Source organism: Physella acuta, unplaced genomic scaffold (assembly GCF_028476545.2).
Source record: "Physella acuta isolate Inbredline_101_S28 unplaced genomic scaffold, ASM2847654v3 ptg001308l, whole genome shotgun sequence".
In the NCBI taxonomy this organism is placed as follows: Eukaryota; Metazoa; Mollusca; class Gastropoda; family Physidae; genus Physella; species Physella acuta.
The window spans coordinates 1-17,023 of NW_026732823.1; the positions used below are offsets into that span (position 1 = coordinate 1).

Sequence of the window (17,023 nt, forward strand, 5' to 3'; positions counted from 1 at the left end):
TATATATCATATATATATATATAATATATTTATATAATATACTATATATATATATATATATATATAAACTATATATATATATATATATTATATATATATATACTATATATATATATTATATATATATATACACTTATATATATATATTACACTTTAATACTTATATACTTATTATATGTACTTATATATATATATATTATAGTATATATATATATATATATATTATATATTATATATTTTATATATAAATATATATATATATATATATATGTATATATAAATTTAAACAATGTTTTCTAAAGAAGTCAGAGTACTACTGACCCGCCTGAACCCCAGCCCACGTGATTGTGACCGTCTCTATGTGAGGTAATTAACAGAAACAAACTGGCCACACCACTAACAACGAGCTACTAAAAAGAAAAGAAAGCCGTCGTTTCTCGGGTTTTTCCTGTTTCTGCCCACTAGTGCCGTTTATAGGGACCATTAAATGCCCCACCCGCTGGGCACCGTCACGGCAGGGTGGGCACCGTCTCTCTGAACATACACACACATACACAAACACACGCACACACATATATAGACATACACACATTATCGACATTCAGTGTTGCTTCTGTTAATTGGTCTAATGGTGGTTGCAATATTTTTTTTTTAAGTTTACTTTTATTTTACTTTCTTCTTTTTCTCTTAATCCTCTTCACTCCCTGTGAAGTAAAGGGCAGCAACAAATCTCCGCCATTCCACCCTGTCTTGGGCGAGCCACTTTAATTCATGCCAGGTCTTGCCAGTAGCCTGCACTTCTTCTTCAATCCCTCTCCTCCATGTTCCCAGTGGTCTTCCTCTCTTTCCTTTTGCAGGTGGGGTCCATTTTTGATTTACAAAGTTTCTTCCAGTCATCTCTTCGGGGGGGGGGGGGGGGGGGGGGGGCGGGGGGGGGGGAGGGGGGGGAGGGGGGGGGGGGAGGGGGGGGCACAAGTAAAAGTATATGTTTACTATATAAATCCCCCCCTTCCGAAAATATCAAGTGCCCCCCCCCCCCCCTTGGAGAAAAAAGTCTGAAAGAAACACTGCACCGTAAATTTTAAAAATGTCACAATAGGCATTCTGTTGTTTTCAGTGACTCAAATAAAATTTTGCTTTAAAAAAAGTTTGGACTAAGTTAGCACAAACTGTACACACGTATTTGCATTCCTGAAGTAATCGTGTGCGATAGATACAATACTCAAAGCCTATATTCAATTATATATGTGTTTGTCATGTGATTCGACAGTTTATATTTTACCCTACATCCCTTAAACAGATGTCACAGAAACCTGTGAACTCTACTTCATCTGCCGTGCTTGGACACCATGTCCGAAAGTTATCGCTACTTTAGTTACACATAGCATCGTTCCCATCTAATCTAGGCATTCATAGTGAATTTCACAACGCATTACTTCTAGTAAAAAAACAGATCGTGTTCATTTACTTGATACAGCAGGAAGAAGCTCCATTACACATTTTAATAACGTGTGAAAATCCTCCCCCCACCACTATATACACGGACTTAAGTAGTCACATGACTTTAGGTTAACATCAACACCTCCACTCCTCCACCCCCTTTTCTAGAACTTTCAACACGAACTTGACCCGTCCATTACTTTAAGTTAGTTAGAGTACTCCCGCCTTTTCACATGACCTCTCGCTCAACACCAGAAAAAAAAAAAAAACAATCAACATCGCCGGCCAGTCAAACCCGTCCCAGATGGGGCCTGATACAAATCAAGACGGGCCTCCGTCAAAAGACCCCTCTAACCCCGATCTGTCGTCCAGAAAGTTCTGCGCTGGTTTGGAAAGAAGGTCAAAGAGATATCAATCACAGAGTGTTAATTAGATTAGTTAGATCAATGACAATATGTTAAACACAACTTAGAATGTTGACAAAAGCTAATCATCGGCACAAAATAAATTAAAATTAAAGAATTCTCTTTAGGTCTAATTATAAATTGGACAGATGAAATAAAGTTCATATGTTTCTTGGCCTTGGCTTATGAAGGTAGGTAGGGTCAGCACTTTGCCCAGTCGTGAGTTAGGTACCCATAAAAACAGGATGGAATCAGGGAAGTTCTACCTACTTGAACGCGGATTCGAACTCGAGACTTCCGGATTAGCAGCCAGCGCTTTAACGCTTATGATTATTGGCATAGATAACTGCAATACCTTGTGAAAGTGTACATATATACACCACCGATCTCTCTCTCAGCATATATATATATATATATATATATATATATATATATATATATATATATATATATATATATCCACAAAATCAGATATATAAATATTTATATATAATACATTTTATACTTGATTTGTATTTATATACATACATACACATATATACATATACATACGAACGTAAATATATATATACATACATAATTTGTATGTACTTACACATTATTAAATATATGAATAATATACAGCAGCATTAATGTATATTGCTTCATCAGAGATAATTCAAGTTTCCAAACCCGAAATGTATTCATCGGTGCTGTAAAATCTAAAAATAGACACATCCATCTACATTATAACTGCCTTTGTGTTTTTCCCCCAAAAACAATTCATGTGAGAAACGGATTTACTCAGGGTTGAACAAATGTATTCGTTTTATCCCCCACGCAGTTAACCAAGCGAACACCCAAGAGACAATAATCCCGCTTGTTAGTTCAGCACGATATAAAAAAAAAAACCCAAACCGCTAGACGTCTCGCGAAAATTATTTTTAACTCTCCAGACCGCCTAATGAATTCTTCTCAACAAAAGCTATGAGTTGTTTACATTTTCCTTTCCCCTTTTAAATAATTACTTCTGGGTTGATCTCCCCTTTCTTGAATAGCTTGATAAACGCGAGACGTTGGACGCGTTTTGTGAGTGTTTTGTGTTGCTGTTTTTTTTTTTTCCAGATGAAAACTCTTAGATTGATTCGATATCATTATTTTTTGTTGTAGACTTGTGATGAAATTATACTTCTAGATCTACGAATTTTCTTTTTCTTTTCCTCTGCGCTACGGATTAGGATGTAAAAAAATTATATAATAATCGAATTTGTATAAAAATAATGCAATATTGAAAAAATAACTGAAGTAATTTTTTTTGTAATATACAGAACCAGAGGCGTAGCAAATGGGGAGGGGGGGGGGGGGGGCAGGGGGTACATATGTCCCCGGGCGCCGACCTTAGCGGTCGCCAAAATGGGTTGTAAAAACAAAATAAAATATCATTTTAGCTGCATTTTGGCATTATAAATAGTTTGAGTGGGCGCCAAATTGAAAGTTTGTCCCCGGGCGACGGGAAGGGTCGCTACGCCTCTGTACAAAACATAATAATGACGGCATGTTTGTGTGATAGCGCTCGACTTCCAATTTAAAAGTCTCGAGTTCAGATTTCGGTCCGGCTTTAGTCTGCATGCAGGAAGAGCCTGAGTCCACTCAGCTCAGATGGGTACCTGACTCATGTTGGGGAAAGTGTTGACCACACTATTCGTTCAGATGATGAGGTCTAGAAACAATTCTTCATCTATGCTAAACATCATTAGATCTGATAGAAGAACTTTACTTACTCTACACTATAAAGAATGAAGAAGTCGGTTAATTCTTTCTTCTTCTCCGTTCTTAATTTTAGTGTTGGATAAATTATACGTGTCAACTGGTTATGCACCATATGAACCGTTGACTCTGATTTCAGCCTGCTTTTCTTTTTTTTTGGATTTGCTTCCATAGCCTTTGTCCAACCAAGAACAAACTACAAGGCAGCAGTTGTTTGATTTTCGAGTTGTCTCTCCTAGAAGAGTGTCTGTCCCCAGCTAACGAGCCTGATCTGTCCGAGTTAATTATTTTTAATAATTTTAATAGTTATTTTTGAAAATCGCACGTACGTTTAGATTTGACTTATTTACCGACACTAGGGTCCGTGACTTTTTTCTTGTAAATCTCGTTTTCATGCTGTTGCGTCATATTCATCACAACTTTATACAGGTTTAAGTCTAGACTACAAACTACATCCATCACTGTAGAGTATCGGCCCCTTCTCTATCGCATCAGTAATTCACTTCTTTGATACAACTGACTGGATCTACTACTTTTCTAAAGCGGTTGGGGAGTTGTCGTTCTTGATTGGGGGGGGGGGGGGTTGGGACTACGTGATGTTTGATTACACGTTACTATAGAAATATTTTTTCGTCAGCGATAAATCTTCGATTTTCGTCTATCAATCTATTTCGATTATTTATTGGAAGTCGAGTTGGATGATTGAATAGTGTGTGTGTGTGGAGGGAGGTGAGGGGGTAAGTACATGAGTTGAGAATAGAAGTAAGATCTCTCATTATATATTTGTTTGTATATATGTTGCCAGTAAGTTTTGAGAATACGCTAGAAATCGTTTTAGGGACTTAGGTTAGAGGTGTATGTGGGGGGGGGGGGGGAGATGATAGATCACCAATGGTCATCAATAATATAAATGTTAATACTTGCGTTTATAAAAATATATGGAAACAAAATTTGAAAATATCCCCCCCCCAAAGAACAAATTCCTGATTTGTTTCAGCAATGCATAGTTTAAAAAATATCATCATCATCATCATTATAATCATCATCACCATCATCATCATCACAGTTGCTATTACCATCAAAATCCCAATCATTATCATAATCACAATTACAATCACCATCAACATCACCATCACTACCACCATCGTCATCACCATCACCATCACCATCGTCATCACCAGCACCAGCACCAGCACCACAACCATAATCATCACCATCACCATCACCATCACAATCACAATCACAATCATCATCACCCTCACCGTCTCTACCACCATCACCATCACCCTTTCCATCAACATCACTATCACCATCACCATCACCATCACCATCACCATCACCATCATCATCATCATCATCACCATCACCATCACCATCACCATCACCATCACCATCACCATCACCATCACCATCACCATCACCATCACCATCACCATCACCATCATCAATTTGACACTGGGTCGCAATCACACTTCTCTCCCTGACCCCTCAAATAACATCCATTCAATCCCGCACATTTACCATCATATTTTCCAAGCAGTTCACCATCTCGGAAATTGAATTCCAGATAAAAACAAATCTCGCTGAAATACCACCCACTCCCCGCCCCCACCCCCACGGTCTTTGTTGTCCCTCCCAGTTAACCTCAGCCACCACCCCATTCTAGAAGAACTCTCTTGAAACATCCAACCCGCGCCCAGAGCCAAGAAACACTACATTGCCTCTACCTTACTGAGTGCGACTTATTATTCAATCACTTTTCCCTCCTGATCCCAATGACCCCTACTTCTCTGGGGGTTTTGACAGGGGTCGCGCCAGATGTGAAAAGGGGAGATAACATCTCCGCGACGCCCCCGTAAATTGGCTACAGTTGTTAATGTGTTCTTGGCCGTAACTGGTGGGCGGATAAATTTTCGGAAGTTCTGGCCAGAGTTTAGGGTGTCTGACTTTTCTCGTGACGGGGGGACCTACATTGGATATACTATAAACGTGATGGATGGACGGTATTTATAAATTACATTGAATAGTTACGGTGTTCGGATTACGTAGGGGTACAGCGATTCGTCAAAGAAAATAACTCGAAGACGTGGAGGGTTGCGTCATAATGCCGAAAAATCAAGGGAGCTAATCAGTTAGAAGAAATGCGTTAAGCCTATTGCTTTTCTCACCGAATTTACAAGGGAAATAAATCGGCTAAGAGAGTGATGATAGAGATGAGTTGGTGGGAAGGGGTGGGGAGGGGCGGAGAAAAAGTAAAAATATATAATATATATATTTTTCGAAAATATATAAAGGGGTGGGGAGGCTAATAAAAACGGCCTGGTGAGGTGTGGGTGTATACACAATTTGTTAATGTGTGATGTTGTACATAAATTACACTTTTTCATACCAATAGACAATTAGAGGATATAACTCAACTAAACTAATACAGATTATAATATAGAAGCACAACATATGAATGACAAATAGTCACATGTAGGAACAGTTTTTCTTCCAGAATTTTTTTTTTCCGGGGAAGGGGGCATTTGAAATTTCCGGGTGGGGTGGGGACTAAAATGTCTGGGGGGTGGGGATCGGACAGTGTTAAAAGTTTATATTTTCTAAATAAATTCCCTTTTGATCCGGGGGGGGGGGCGGGGGCGGTAGAGTGTCTTCGGGGGAAGAGATGCCTGGAAGAAACATGTGAATTATACTTCACTTACCTCATGGACTGTCAGGTTCTAAAAAGAACTTTACTACTTTACTATTACACGTGGGCCTGTGATACATATTGTAAGCACTACTTCTCTGTTATATTTTTACAATGTGATTTATCTTAAAAGTTTACTCTATGAGCCACACAATATTATTCTTTACTGCTTCACCCTAGAGTAAACGATTTATTTAATTTTAGTTTAAAATCAGGAATTAAATTTGAAAAAGTACAAATTTAAAAAGGTGTTCACTTCAGCTTACAGTGCACTCTAGCCTAGAACCCAATTATATTTCCTCTGTAAAGATAGAAAACAATCTACAAATCCCAAATGTAAGCTAGAATCTGATTGGCTGATTGCGTTTCTTGTGGACAGAATCGCTGAAATAATTGGTATCGTATCGTGAAATATTCGCTTGAGCCACCGGCTCGATTTTGAGAAGAAAAAAAATCTCAAGGGAGGTCATTACCAATTTTTTTTTATTCAATTTTAACATTGAACAAAATTGTTTTGAAATTAAAATTTCACGCATTTCCGGAACTCAATAAACTGTTCAAATTTGGTTTCAGCGCAAAAACATTTTAAGAATTGAATTTTTTTTTTCATTTCTATTTGTACTTATTGGGACTGCGTGGTCAAATAGTTGAGCGTTCGTCAGCTAACCCTAAAGACTAGAGTTCGAATCCCGGTACATAGTAGGTCACTGAGTCTTCTCATCTCTGATGGATACCCGACCCACTTTACGAAAATTAAAGGCAGCTATGCAGAGCCCTGACTACACTGTACCATCATATGGCGAGGTCACAGAAACAGATGAACTCTACTTCACCTGCCATGCACCTAAAATTTCGGATCCCTGGCTATATTCGTAGCACGTAATTGAGTCCACTCAGCTCTGATGGATACATAACTCACGTTAGGGAAAGCAAAGGCAGGCTGGGCATAGTGCTGATCACACTATCCCTTCTTTGCTGAGGTCACAAAAACTGATGCACTCTACTTCACCTGTCCCATGGGCAACCATATCCGAAATGGAACTTTACTTATTACTTACTGACATCGACCTACGATTGAAGGGAATTTTACCTTTAATCCTATGTTGACCACACCGACAATATTTCTTATAACCAAAAATAAACTTGTAGACAACTATCTAGCAATACTTTCCTTATAATTTGTTATTATCTCTGACACTGTCTTATGGAATGACTTGGTCGGGGGATAGAGCGTTCGACTGCTAACTGGAAAGTCTTGAGGTCGTCTGTAGGACGTACGTGAGTACTACCAGCACTGATGATGCCCTGACTCACGTCATATGTTAAATTATTTAATTGCTACATATATCCTTGCTATTCATTGTTCGACAAACTCTACTTTCTCAAACCTTGTGGACCGTTTGAAAGTGAACCTTCACGTCAACGTTTCGCCTTATCTACATGATTGTATGACATAATCTACGTCAGTGTATCACATTATCTACTTCACTGTATCACATTATCTACGTCACTGTATCACATTATCTACGTCACTGTATCACATTATCTACGTCACTGTATCACATTATCTACATCACTGTATCACATTATCTACGTCACTGTATCACATTATCTACTTTAATGTATCACCTTATTTACGTCAGTCAACCTCGACTTGCCTTACCTTTTTATACTAAAAAATTTTTACTTTTTTTTTTGTCAGATAACTAAAAAAAATGTAATGTCAGTAAACTAATGTATTTGTTTTTTTTTTATTTTAGGGAAATGCAAAGGCAAGTGGCAGATACATGCGTGCTTTGGCGGTAAGTACATCTATTTCATTCAAATCAATTGATTGGTTGGGTTCAGTTTGAATTATGTAAACTGCTATTTGATTGGTTTTTTGAAAAATTCAAATATCATTAAGTATGTTTTGATTGGATAGATATTAACATTTCATTTCTACGGCTAGGGAGAGCTATTTAAAAACTTAAGAAAATAATTGATTGTGTAAATATGTACATGATTTATTAAAACAAAAATCAACATATTCTGATGAAGAAAAGAAATTTAAATAAAACCTAAACACTACGCAGAAAAATTGTTCAGTTGGTTTTTTTATTTAACTAAAGCCTGAACGCGTTTCAAAAATTTCCGCTCTTTTAATCTCGTACAATGGAAAATGTTCGCCAATATTTTTTTTTATGCTACGAATATTAGAAATTAAAGATTTTTATGCTTTTATAAAAATATCATTTCATTAAAATATGACAAAGTGCATTTAACTGTCTACTTAACTAAACCCATTAGGCACTTCTGTTGCGGAGATTGTAATATAAAAGATGAATGTATCGAATGTTTAGATCGAATGTTTCGATAGATTTATCTATCAACGTGCATGCTCGACATGGTTACACATGAAACAACAATCACACATTCCTTGCAAGCAGTGTTACATTCAGACTTTTTTTCTATGGAGAGGAGAGTACTTTTAATTTTCTGGTATGGGGGGGGGGGGGGCTAAGTTTTCGATCAAGAGCCAGGGGCAGAAGACGTTTTTCGAGTGGGGATGGGGGAGGGGGGGACTCTGATGCCTGAAAGAAACTCTGCTTTGCTACATGCAAACATGCGTGTTTTTTTTTTTTACGTTTCACACAAACTTCACGTAACGAGCAACGTTTTGAGTGCCGGTTCAAAATATTAGCTCGCAACATAAATCAAGCTCTAATAAAGCTAATTGCCTCTTTCATCAATCTCCACAAGTGGATTGAATTCTTCAGTAATTACACACGTCATATCCGTACCCTTATAGCGTTGATGCGCTCGTATTTAATACAAACAACATCGGAATGTATTTTGCAAGTGTGCCGTAATTAATCAAGTCCATACATTTCATGGAAGATAGATCCCGTATATATATATATATATATATATATATATATATATATATATATATATATATATATATATATGTATATATATGTATATATATATATGTATATATATGTATATATATATATATATATATATATATATATATATATATATATATATATATATATATATATATATATATATATATATATATGTATATATATATATATATGTATATATATATATATATATATATATATATATATATATAAGTGTGTTCGCATACATAATATCAAAAGTGCATCGAAGTACCATGTAGCATTAAAGACAACAGTTAATAACATAGTTTTTAACTTGTAAACATACTAGCCGACCTTTGAACTCTGCTCACATAACTCCACATCACCACCGACACGTGGCCTCCCATCATAACATAAACGTATCAATTTCCCTGAGTTGATCTTTACATACCCTCGACTTAAGACGCAGCTATTAACTAATCGTCAACCCTAAAAAATAACGTCACTAAGCGTCCCATGTCTTTAAATAGTTCGTATTAGAGGTATCAAACAACACTTTAAACAAGAGTAAATGTCATTGACAGTTTTTATTACATTTGTAGCTATTTACTAGGTCTTTAGTAGTAACTACAAACTTGCATGAATCGGGGTTTTAAAGGGCGACAATTCAATTTTTCTTTTATGTAAGAACACAATAATACGGTAAGAGTTATCTAAAATGTTTTTCATAATAATACCCAAGATTATTTATTTTTTTGTGCGGCAACAAAGAGTTCAAACTTACATTTAATTATCTATTAAGTTAAGTGTCGAGGGAAGAGTAGGCGAAATTAAGGCTTGACTTTGTCTGTTATGGAAATAATTCCGGTGATAAGAATTTTCGAGACTTCCTTAGTGTATGATTGTTAGTGTTTAAAAAAAAAACAAGGATAATTAGCGATGATAAGAATAATTAGTAATGATCCATTCTTCAAATGAGCAGGAAATGTTCTGTTTTTGCTCCAGGCGGGTTGGTATGGAATGGAGGTTAATGGGTTGAGGAATGGATGTGTGTTAAGTTGTGGTTGACTCAGGGTTGAGCATGGTTGGTGGTTAATAGATTGACGAATGGATGTGTATTAAGATGTGGGTTGTCTTAAGGGTTGGGTATGGTTGTTGGTTTGATAAGTTGTGGAGTGGTTGTGTTAAGTTTAGGTTGGCTCAGGGTTGGGTATAGTTGATGGTTTAATAGGTTGAGGAATTGTTAAATCGTTTGATGTACTTAGGGTTTAGCATGCTGGGGGAGTGGAGGTAATTGGATTTGAAGTCTGGTGCTTTAGTTGTACGGACGATGTCGCGGCAGGGGTTGATGGGGGTGGTATTAATAGTGTGCGTGGGAGGGTGGGATATTAGTGTGGAAGGGGGGGGGGGGGTAACAATAGTGCCGATGGGCTGGGTAGGTGGTCTTGGTGGGAGAGTGTTTGTGTGTGTGGGGGTGGGGGGTCATTAGTATAGCAGGGAGAGTGGGTGTGGTATCAGTAGTGTGGGTGTGGGGTCATTAGTATAGCCAGGGAGAGTGGGGGATGGTATCAGTAGTGTGGGTGTGGGGTCATTAGTATAGCAGGGAGAGTGGGGGATGGTATCAGTAGCGTGGGTGGGTGGGTGGGGGGTCATTAGTACAGCAGGGAGAGTGGGGGATGGTATCAGTAGTGTGGGTGGGTGGGGGGTCATTAGTATAGCAGGGAGAGTGGGTGTGGTATCAGTAGTGTGGGTGGGGGGTCATTAGTATAGCAGGGAGAGTGGGGGATGGTATCAGTAGTGTGGGTGGGGGGTCATTAATATAGCAGGGAGAGTGGGGGATGGTATCAGTAATGTGGGTGGGGGGTCATTAGTATAGCAGGGAGAGTGGGGGGTGGTATCAGTAGTGTGGGTGGGTGGGGGGTCATTAGTATAGCAGGGAGAGTGGGTGTGGTATCAGTAGTGTGGGTGTGGGGTCATTAGTATAGCCAGGGAGAGTGGGGGATGGTATCAGTAGTGTGGGTGGGTGGGGGGTCATTAGTATAGCAGGGAGAGTGGGGGATGGTATCAGTAGTGTGGGTGGGGGGTCATTAGTATAGCAGGGAGAGTGGGGGATGGTATCAGTAGTGTGGGTGGGGGGTCATTAGTATAGCAGGGAGAGTGGGGGATGGTATCAGTAGTGTGGGTGGGGGGTCATTAGTATAGCAGGGAGAGTGGGGGATGGTATCAGTAGTGTGGGTGGGGGGTCATTAGTATAGCAGGGAGAGTGGGGGATGGTATCAGTAGTGTGGGTGGGGGGTCATTAGTATAGCAGGGGGACTGGGGGATGGTATCAGTAGTGTGGGTGGGGGGGTCATTAGTATAGCAGGGGGACTGGGGGATGGTATCAGTAGTGTGGGTGGGGGGGGGGGTCATTTGTATAGCAGGGGGACTGGGGGATGGTATCAGTAGTGTGGGTGGGGGGGTCATTAGTATAGCAGGGGGACTGGGGGATGGTATCAGTAGTGTGGGTGGGGGGGGGTCATTTGTATAGCAGGGGGACTGGGGGATGGTATCAGTAGTGTGGGTGGGGGGGGGTCATTAGTATAGCAGGGGGACTGGGGGATGGTATCAGTAGTGTGGGTGGGGGTTGTATTAATGATATCTGTGACAGGTCGGGAATGGCGCACTACCTGCATAGTCATCGTGTCACGTGTTATAAGCAGGTGATAACCGCTGACAACATATTAAGTAACGAATTCGTGTCAACTAAACAGATAAACTCTACTTCACCTTGTTTTTTTGTCTGATCGGTTACATTGACTCGCACTGTACTTCGAAGAGTTTCATTCCAAAAAACATTACGTCTATCGTAGTAAATAATGTGGGTGGTTGGGGGGGGGGGGGAACTATGTGAATATAAAACCCGCTTTGATATTTATAAATGTGTAAAGTAATAAAGACAACTCTCCTAGTACCAGGTTTGTATTGGATTGTAAACATGTCAAATCTCTCGGTATTTTAAAAAAAAATGGATCCTCTAAACGCTGTTTTGTTCCGTTCGGCTATAATTAAATATTTCATCAGTGATTACGCTCGTTTTAATTGTACAGCACGCTTCCCACATTGTTTGCAGATATTCCATAATATCTTTCAATTCGATAAACAATGAACTGAAATCAATAAGATTTTACAGTGTTAAAATGGGTTTCTTTTTAAAATATTGTATCAATAGCACTCGTCGCGCGCGCATTTAAGAGCTTAAACTAAATAAAATTTTATGATGCCCCTTTTTTTTAATCGAAGCCTATGTTAAAATTTGAAAAAAAAATAGGCATCTCGCAAAAAAAAAAAAAAATAATAACCTACGTTACCTTGACTTGCATGTTGGCTGTAGTATTACAGTGTTCATCATCGGCTTGTGAGGACTGATTCTTTCATACTTGTAATCTACTTTCATTCAGTTAATCAAACTATTAATTGAGGTTATTAAGAGAGTAATATATCAGTACTTGAAGACATTGTTTCTGTAATTAAGACACAAAACATTGCGAATATTAAAGTTTTTAAGAACAGTGGTATCTAGTGTATACCTTGGGATTCTTGTAAAAACAAAAGAGTAAATAATTAATAGAAATTAATCAAACAACATTTCCATGTGACAAAATATATTGCTTTATGAAAACTCGTACTCTATGTAGCTTCTAACTAAATATTACAAATCTAGAATTCGCCGGCCAATAATTTCCATTAATTAAGGCCCTTTCAACCATTTTTCAAAACTCGAATATACGCATCCCACTAAACGACCCCTTTTATAGAAAAGAATATATTTTAGACGTATCGAAGGAAAAAAAATAACCGCTCACGCGAAAAAAACATAAAATCATCTCCACCCATTCATGCACGTGAATTCCATTCAACGGACAAGACTCCTTTTAATGCCAAATTTAATGATCTCTCGCGAGATTTGATTTTATATTTACCCCGCATAACACTGATTCATCGCGCTCCTAAAATAAACGCCGAATCTGAAAGAAATTCGTTAGAATAATTGAATCAACTTTCGCGGCTGTTGCCGTAGTTTGAGAAAAATACGCGACCCCGAATTTTCCGGGTTAACGACTGCTCATTTTTCAAAATTCTGCAGCTGTTGCTTCTAAGCTAATTGCTAAACGAGGCGTTCGGTCAGATGCAGCCTTATATTAGTTCATATTCCTCTTTTGTGTTTAAACAGGGTTAACAATTTGGGACAAATAAAATATTTCAAAAGTGTGAAATTTTTTGAAACTTACATTAATCAAGGCAGTGATGTCTTTTTTTTTTTAAAGATCTCGAAATCTCGTATAGTCATCATCATCATCATCATCATTCCTTTGTGGCCCCTGGGGAGCAAAGGGCTGCAACCACACATCTCCATATGACTCGGTTTTGGGCTGCCCCCTTTATCTGTGCCCATGTGTACCAAGCTGTTTTTGACTCTTCTTCAACCGTTCTTCTCCATGTCTTCCTTGACCGGCCCACCCTCCTTTTTTCCCTGGGGATTTTCGTATAGTGCTAATGACGAATAATTTGGAATCGCGATGTAATTACAACTTACATCGCAGACTTTGAGGCCGTAATCTTTTGAAAACAATTAATGCGTTGACGAGAGAAAATATAATACCACGAATGCCAACTCAAAATGGACGTAAATGGTATCATCTGGTCTGTTAATAGTTTTAAGAAATAATAATCCCTAACTAAATGAACAAATTAACGAAGATTGTGGCTGATAATCCCTGTTTTAGAGAGTACACTAAACAAAAAATACAATTTTTTTATAAAGTATTTGACGTATTGCTTTCCATTCGTTGGGTATGAAAAAAGTGCTCACGTTGTATAAACGTATCACCACTCTATAACTTTACAGGCCGAAGTCAACAAAACAGGTTAACAAAACTTCATTTACTGTATGTGCAGTAATTTATTCAAATTAATTCAATTTGTTCAATGTAATCAATAACGGTAAAAATAGAAGGTACGGAGGCATTTTTTCACATTGGCTGTTAAATTTTTTTTAAAGTAGTACCCACATAAAACGTATATTGACTTCCTAAATTTAATAAGTTAATGTAGGCAGAGTTTCTTCCAGGCATCATCTTTTCGAACGAAAAGGGATTTATATAGAAAACACATACTTTTACCAATGTCCGCCCCCCCCCCTTCTTTAAAATGTCAAAATAGCAAGTGCTCCCCTCCCCACCCCCGGAGAAAAAATTCTGGAAGAAACACTGAATGTAAGCCTTCTTCTTTAAGGCTTATTAGCCAGCAATTATTCTCATGGTGGTCTTAAATTCAGTACACATACACACACACACATATATATATATATATAAATAAATAAATATATATATATATATATATATATATATATATATATATATATATATATATATATATATATATATATATATATATATATCAAGTATCAGAAGTTTAATAGTATTCAATATTTATTTGAATGGAGGGTCCAAGGAGGGAGGGTAGGGGTTCATCTCCCTTACCCTCCCACCCCCTCCCCCCGCCCACAACAACTATTGTTCTTACCCCTGTAACCTGACCCCGATTCCTTTCGTCAAACCACGATCCCATTAAATCCCACATAATACATTATTCACATGTCACTCTACACTGCGTCAGTTCCCCGCCCACGATCCAGTCATTTCAATGACCAACAACTAGATTAGTCTTTACCAAGCCGAACGACGACCATTGTTCTTTACTAAACAAAACTCTATTTTTAGACTTCGCGAGACATACAACCACAATGCTCTACATCTCGAGTCTAGACTCTGCAAACATTGAAGAAACGAATGAACGAAATTGGTGGAACATGATTTCAACTTCTAATTTCGCATTCTTATGCATAAATAATATAATATTATTTTCTTTAAAACTTTTCACAAGGCTTTAATTTCTTAAAGAATACGAATTAGATATTAGGATCTGTTGGTAATTAAAAATAATTGGATCTAATGTGGTCTGTGTTCGGGAAAAAAAAATTAGAACTACTGCTGTCTTTGTTAACTAAAAATAACTAATTAGTAGGAAATGCAGTTATTTGTTAAGTTACTTTTTTTTTAAATCTGTTCAGTTAAAGAACAAATAAGATAGAACTACTGCTACTTTTTTAGATCCATTTTTGTGTTTGTTAAGGAAAATCACAAAGTAGTTACAGCTACTGTTAGCTTTGTTAAGTAAAATAACGAAGTAATAGCAGCTTCAGGAAGCTTTGTTAAGTAAAATCATCAATTAGTTTCGTTACTAGTGTCTTTGTTTAATGGAACAACTAATTAGTAGGAGAGTCTACTGGGTACCGGACGCGTCCCACATTGTTGACCGGAAGTGAGCGCCTCAAGATGGCGTCCACACAATCGCATTCACATCTTACACAGAATAATTCACCTCGCATTATATCGAATCGTATAGGCTACAAGTGTTACAAAACTATTCAGTAACAAGACATGTAATTTCTAAGTTGCCCAAATAGATTCAATATAGAAACAGCAGCCTGTTAATTGATTACATTAGAAATAATTAATTCAGCTTCAGTGCTTCACCAACCGGTCTATATAAGTTATAACTTTTAATTAACCTGAATGTATTATAGTTAACTTCCCTTTTCGAACCTGACATTCCCTATTGCAAATGAAGCAGAGTTCAACTGTTTCTAGGACCACGGCATATGAAGGGATAGTGTGGCCAGCACTATGACCAGCCGCCTTTACTTTCCTTATAGTGCGTTAAGTACCCTTTTGAGCTGGGTAGACTCAGAGAAGTTCTACTGACGCGTACCCGGATTCGAACTCGAGACTTTCGGGTTAACAGTCTAGCTCTCTACCTCTACGTCACGTCATATTTGTACTGGTAAAATATTGTTATCGTATTATGAGCTAATCCAGATTAAAAATTAAAACAAAAATTTAATGTTAACATAATTCATTGGTATTATAATAAAACTATGAAGTCCATACAAAAGCTCACACATATTTTTCCTTGACGTAGTAGCAATGAGGGGCAAATCGTGACTTATTAAAAACTCTCCCACTCCACCAAGCCTATTCCAGCACGCCCCAAATTCCATTAGTCTTTTTAAAGCTCCTGCCCTACCAACGAACAGTGCGTGCTTCGAACACCCAACTACGACAGCTTTTCTCTTGACTTAATACACGAATACCGCAGTCTATACAGCTACAGTTGTGTAGTTACTATTTTAAATATAACCGATGTAAAAGGTTAAACAGCGTGCGACATTTATGTTTTCGATTGTTATGAAAAGTTAAAAACAAATATTTTTTTGTGTTAAAGAGTAATAAGTAGATATTAAATTTTGAAATTTAAATTTAATAGCATTTTTTTTTAAACGACACCATTTTTAAGTTTGTTGTTTTTTTTATACGTTTTATAATCTTGGGTAAATATCAAATATTTTCAAATAAAATAAATTCTCATTACTGAGGAAGAGAAAATGATATCGCAGCTACTTGGCGGTAGCTAGGACCAGACTGGGTTAGGGGGTAGGGGGAGAGGATGGGAGTGGGGAGAGTGGACAGGATTTCATTAAGATATTTTTAATAGAGAGGGGGAAGAGGGGCGCACTTGAAACTTTAAACGGGACTATTTTAACTTCCAGGGGGATGAGGGCGGACACTGGTAAAAGTTTTTTATTTCTGTCTAAAGTATGTTCTATATCTCGTCCGGGAAGAGGGGAGGAGGGTGCTGGATGAGCTTTAAGGGGCACTGTCTTCTGTTGAGGGTGTATATATATATATATATATATATATATATATATATATATATATATATATATATATATATATATATATATATATATATATATATATATATATATG

The 17,023-nt window shown here is 37.6% G+C and overlaps 1 protein-coding gene across 2 annotated transcripts in view; it reads left to right on the plus strand.

Moving 5' to 3' along the window:
* Nucleotides 1–8,039: 8,039 nt before the first annotated feature.
* LOC131958269 (uncharacterized) overlaps nucleotides 8,040–17,023 on the plus strand; it is a gene marked incomplete at its 5' end in the record, with an annotated part of 39,807 nt that continues 30,823 nt past the window's right edge. For both annotated transcript variants that reach the window (XM_059323200.1, XM_059323201.1), the window contains 1 exon segment: nucleotides 8,040–8,081. In XM_059323200.1, coding sequence (XP_059179183.1) covers nucleotides 8,040–8,081 — 42 coding nt within the window.